This window comes from Capsella rubella, unplaced genomic scaffold (assembly GCF_000375325.1).
Source record: "Capsella rubella cultivar Monte Gargano unplaced genomic scaffold, Caprub1_0 scaffold_8, whole genome shotgun sequence".
Lineage (NCBI taxonomy): Eukaryota > Viridiplantae > Streptophyta > Magnoliopsida > Brassicales > Brassicaceae > Capsella > Capsella rubella.
Genome location: NW_006238916.1, coordinates 3,523,221 through 3,527,803, shown reverse-complemented (window position 1 = coordinate 3,527,803; position 4,583 = coordinate 3,523,221). Strand labels below are relative to the sequence as shown.

Below are 4,583 nucleotides of genomic sequence, written 5' to 3'. Positions count from 1 at the left end.
TCTCTCTCTCTCTCTCTCTCTCTCTCTCTCTCTCTCTCTCTCTCTCTCTCTCTCTCTCTCTCTCTCTCTCTCTCTCTCTCTCTCTCTCTCTCTCTCTCTCTCTCTCTCTCTCTCGTTGAAGGTATGTTTTGTATCTAATTGTGTTAAATATAGAATTTAGGGTTCGTCGGATTTGGGAATTTAAAGTCATTCTCTTTCCTTTTACTTGTACCAATCGAAGCTTTCTTATTTTCTTTTACTTGTAGAAAACCAAGCTTTCATACAAAATCCAGACAATTACTTGTACCAATCCAAGCTTTCATATTATATTCTCCTACCAAATCAATCCCCACCATCCTTTTTATTTAAAACAAAAAATCCTATATTTTCTACTTCTTTCAATGGCATCATCTTCACGTGTTGAACTAGGAGAAGCTTTAAACGAAGAATTAGATAATATTTTCTAGCAAGAATTGGATAATTTTTTGTATTCTTACGGTGATCCTCAACAAGCCATAAAACCAAAGAAAAAAAAGTCTACATTGAAAGACACAGTGAAGAATGACACATCAAGTTATGGAACGATTATTTAGGAGAAAATGCCACTTTTCCTACTTCTGTATTCCGACATCGTTTTAGAATGAATAGGCTCTTTTTCATGCGTATTGTTGATCAGCTATCCAATGAAATTCCTTTCTTTCAACAAAGAAGAGATGATATCGGAAGGTCCTATAATTCTGCACTACAGAAGTGTACAACAACAATTTATATCCTTGCATATGGTTGTGCGGCTGATGCGGTTGACGAATACATACGGATTGGTAAAACCACTTCCATGAAGTGCATGTAACATTTTGTCGACGGAATAATTTATTGCTTTGGAGATGAGTATCTAGGAAAACCCACCGCATAAGATCTTCAAAGGCTACTCATTAGTGGAGAGATTAGAGGATTTCCAGGATGACGGGAAGCATCGATTGTATGCATTGGGAGTGGAAGAATTTCCCAACCGCTTGGAAAGGGCAATATACACGTGGTTCTGAAAAACTAACGATCGCATTAGAGGCTTGAACTTCCCAAGATCTTTGGATATGGCATGCGTTTTTTGGACCTCTAGTACTTTGAACGATATTAATATTCTTGATCGCTCTCCTATTTTTTCTAACATCTTAATAAGGACGAGCACCAAAAGTGAAGTATGTAGTTGACGGGAACGAGTATCATTTGGGTTATTATCTGACTGATAGAAGTTAACCTATGGGCTTTATTTATCCCATCGATTCCATTTCCACAAGGTGAGAAAGCATCTTTATTTGCCACCAATCAAGAAGCTTGCCGTAAATATGTCCAGCGTGCTTTTGGATTTTTGCAAGGTCGATTTGCCATTGTCAATATGCCTACAAATCTCGTCGATATGATGGCCACTAGTACTCGAATTCGTGATCGAGCTATGCATGAACAATTGAAGAACGATTTGGTCGAGCACATATGGACAAAATATTCAACAAATCACGTTTAAAATTAATTGTGCTTTATGTTATTTATGCAATAAATTGTATCTCATATATGTTTAATTGTTCTTTTTTAAATACGATCAATCATATATTAGATCATAAGAGTATACATGACACAAAACCATTCAAATACAACCTGTGAAACAAATAAAGGAAATTGAACACAATTTCGATGAAGAAGTGGAAGTAACCCTACTTCCAATTAGAAGCCTTACGGGCAACAGAATAAATATCTTAAGTCCCCTCTTCATACACTCGTAAAAGGCTAACATCTTATAGATGAGACTCCTAAATGCTTTCAGCATCACTCTAATCAGGCAATAAATATGATATGTTGTTTGAGATGGTTCTGAATCATTATCTTATGAAATACCGTGATATCGCTTGTTAGTGACCATGGATTTGTCAGTGTATGGTCGATTGTCGATAATACTAACAAGCTTCTTGTCCACCAATTCATCACATCTTCCTAAATATAATATTCTTGGATCCCATATCCGTCGGCCGAGGCACAATTTGCGAGGAAGTTTTGCTATCAGCCTCAACGTTTCACTTGGAAGTGCACCGGTATCAATCAAAGATTGGCAGTGGAATGCCATACTTATATCGTAATTGAATGGTCCCATAACGGACATGGAAGATGCTTGAGCGGAACCGTCGAGAAACTGTCCCAAACCGACATCAAGATAAAGATATACCGTTCTCACAAAGAAAAGGTAAGGAAAAGGACTCCACCGTAATGGAATTCATGAGATGACTCTAATAATGAGAGACATTATAGTTGCTATGAAATGATAAAACTGCACGAGAGAAGAGATCATCTCAGTTGTGATGCAACATACGTTGGTGATGGTGTCTATTGATCAAGATCTTATTGAGTATGTCAAGATAGAATAGACCATTATAAAGTACCTTATAAAGTACAGATAGAATAGACCATTATAAAGTACCTTATAAAGTACTTTATAAGGTACTTTATAAGGGGTGTTAGTCACATATTGTTAGCTTCCCTTGTAAGCTTATCTCTTATCCCACTTATTTATATGTGTGGTTGTAAACCTAACAAAGTAAGAAGAGTAATTTCTCTCTCTTTTCTATTCTTGGTTACTATTCATCTTCTCTCCCAATCTCTTTCTTATTCTTGTTACTCAAATCTAGCATCTCTCTCTTGTTATTCCGCTTAATCTAGCATGGTATCAGAGCATGTTTTTCGATTCTATGCTCCTTAAACATCTCTATTCTACCTAATCTCTCTATACTCTTCTCATTCTCTTCAATCTTTTCTCTAGATCTAGATCTATTTATTTCTTCCACATCTAGATCTACTTTCTCTTCTAAGATCTTCAAGTTCTCACCATGGAGAACCCAAAACCGATTATCAATCCGGTCGTTCTTAAGGGTGTAAACTATCTTTTGTGGACAAGAACCACAAGAACTGCTCTTTGTGGCAGAGGGCTTTGGAGTCACGTTGAGGTCAACCATGCCACTCAAGAAGTCACAAAGAAAGATGAAAAGGAGACCGAGGGAGAAGAAGACAAGGCAGCCAAGCTTGAGAAGGAAGCCAAATGGTTCCAAGAAGATCAACCCGTGCTAGCCATCCTTCAAAACTCCCTTGAACCCTCCATACTTGAAGCGTACTCCTATTGTGAAACCGCAAAGGAACTTTGGGACACGCTCAAGAATGTCTATGGGAATGTGTCCAACTTGACCCGTGTGTTTGAGGTCAAGAAGGCTATCAATAACCTAAGTCAAGAAGACTTGGAATTTACAAAACACTTTGGAAAGTATCGGTCTTTGTGGGCTGAACTCAAGATGCTCCGTCCAAGTACCGTGGATCCGTCCATCCTCAATGAGAGAAAGGAACAAGACAAGGTCTTTGGTCTCCTTCTTACCCTTAATCCAGCTTACAACGACCTCATCACGCACTTACTTAGAGCCGATAAGCTTCCCTCTCTTGATGATGTGTGTGCTCAAGTGCAAAAGGAGCAAGGCTCTCTCGACTTTTTGGTGGTAAGGGGGAGCTCATCATGGCCAACAAATGAACATATAAGCAAGAAGACAAGAAGGTGGTGGTTTGTGACCATTGCAAGAGAAGAGGTCACATAAAAGATAAATGTTGGATCCTCCATCCCCATCTCAAGCCGGCTAAGTTCAAGGCGAATATCTCGCAAGAAGGCGGTTCCAGATCGAGCACACAAGGAGAGGAAGTGGCCATGGCTGCGTCTCATGGTGATGTTGTGAGAAAATCAGACTTGGAAGCTCTCATACGATCCATTGCCTCAGTTAAGGAATCCGGTATCTCTCTCTTTGCTTCTAAACCTAGTAGTAAACTTGTCATTGACTCGGGTGCTTCTCACCATATGATTAGTAACCCGAGCCTTATAGACAACATATGGCCTTAGGGAATGTAAAGATAGCTAATGGATATAAGATACCGGTAAAAGGAATAGGGGAATTGAGACTATTTGATAAGAATTCTAAATCCTTCTATATGCCTACCTTTACCTCTAATCTTTTATTGGTTAAAAGGGTTACTAATGATCTCAATTGCTATACTATATTTGGTCCTAATGAGGTTTATTTTCAGGATATTAAGACCGGGAAAAGACTTGGAGAAGGAAATGCCAAAGGAGATCTTTATGTTCTTGAGAAAACCTTACCAAGTTCTTCTACTTCGTTTAATGCTTGTCTTGCTTTAAGTTCTAATGTCGTGTGGCATGCTAGATTAGGCCATCCTCACTCTCGTGCTCTTGAATTGATGTTGCCTAATGTTTCATTTGATAGTTCTAGTTGTGAGTCTTGTATTCTTGGTAAACATTGCAAGTCTATTTTCCCTAAATCTAAGACCATTTATGAAAATTGCTTTAATTTAGTGCATTCGGATGTTTGGACTTCACCATGCATATCTAGAGACAACAATAAGTACTTTGTGACCTTTATTGATGGAAAATCAAAGTATACTTGGATCACATTGTTACCCTCTAAAGATCGTGTGTATGAAGCTTTTACAAACTTTCAAAATTATGTTACTAATCATTTCAATGCTAAAATTAAGGTACTTAGATAGGATAATGGAGGAGAATATACAAG

General features: G+C 38.1%; 1 protein-coding gene across 1 annotated transcript in view; it reads left to right on the top strand.

Moving 5' to 3' along the window:
• Positions 1 to 1,889: 1,889 nt before the first annotated feature.
• LOC111830484 overlaps positions 1,890 to 4,583 on the top strand; it is a 5,618-nt gene continuing 2,924 nt past the window's right edge. Inside the window, exons 1-3 of the mRNA XM_023782474.1 lie at positions 1,890 to 1,903; positions 2,134 to 2,209; positions 2,264 to 2,345. Coding sequence (XP_023638242.1) covers positions 1,890 to 1,903; positions 2,134 to 2,209; positions 2,264 to 2,345 — 172 coding nt within the window. The remainder of the gene's footprint in view (positions 1,904 to 2,133; positions 2,210 to 2,263; positions 2,346 to 4,583) is intronic.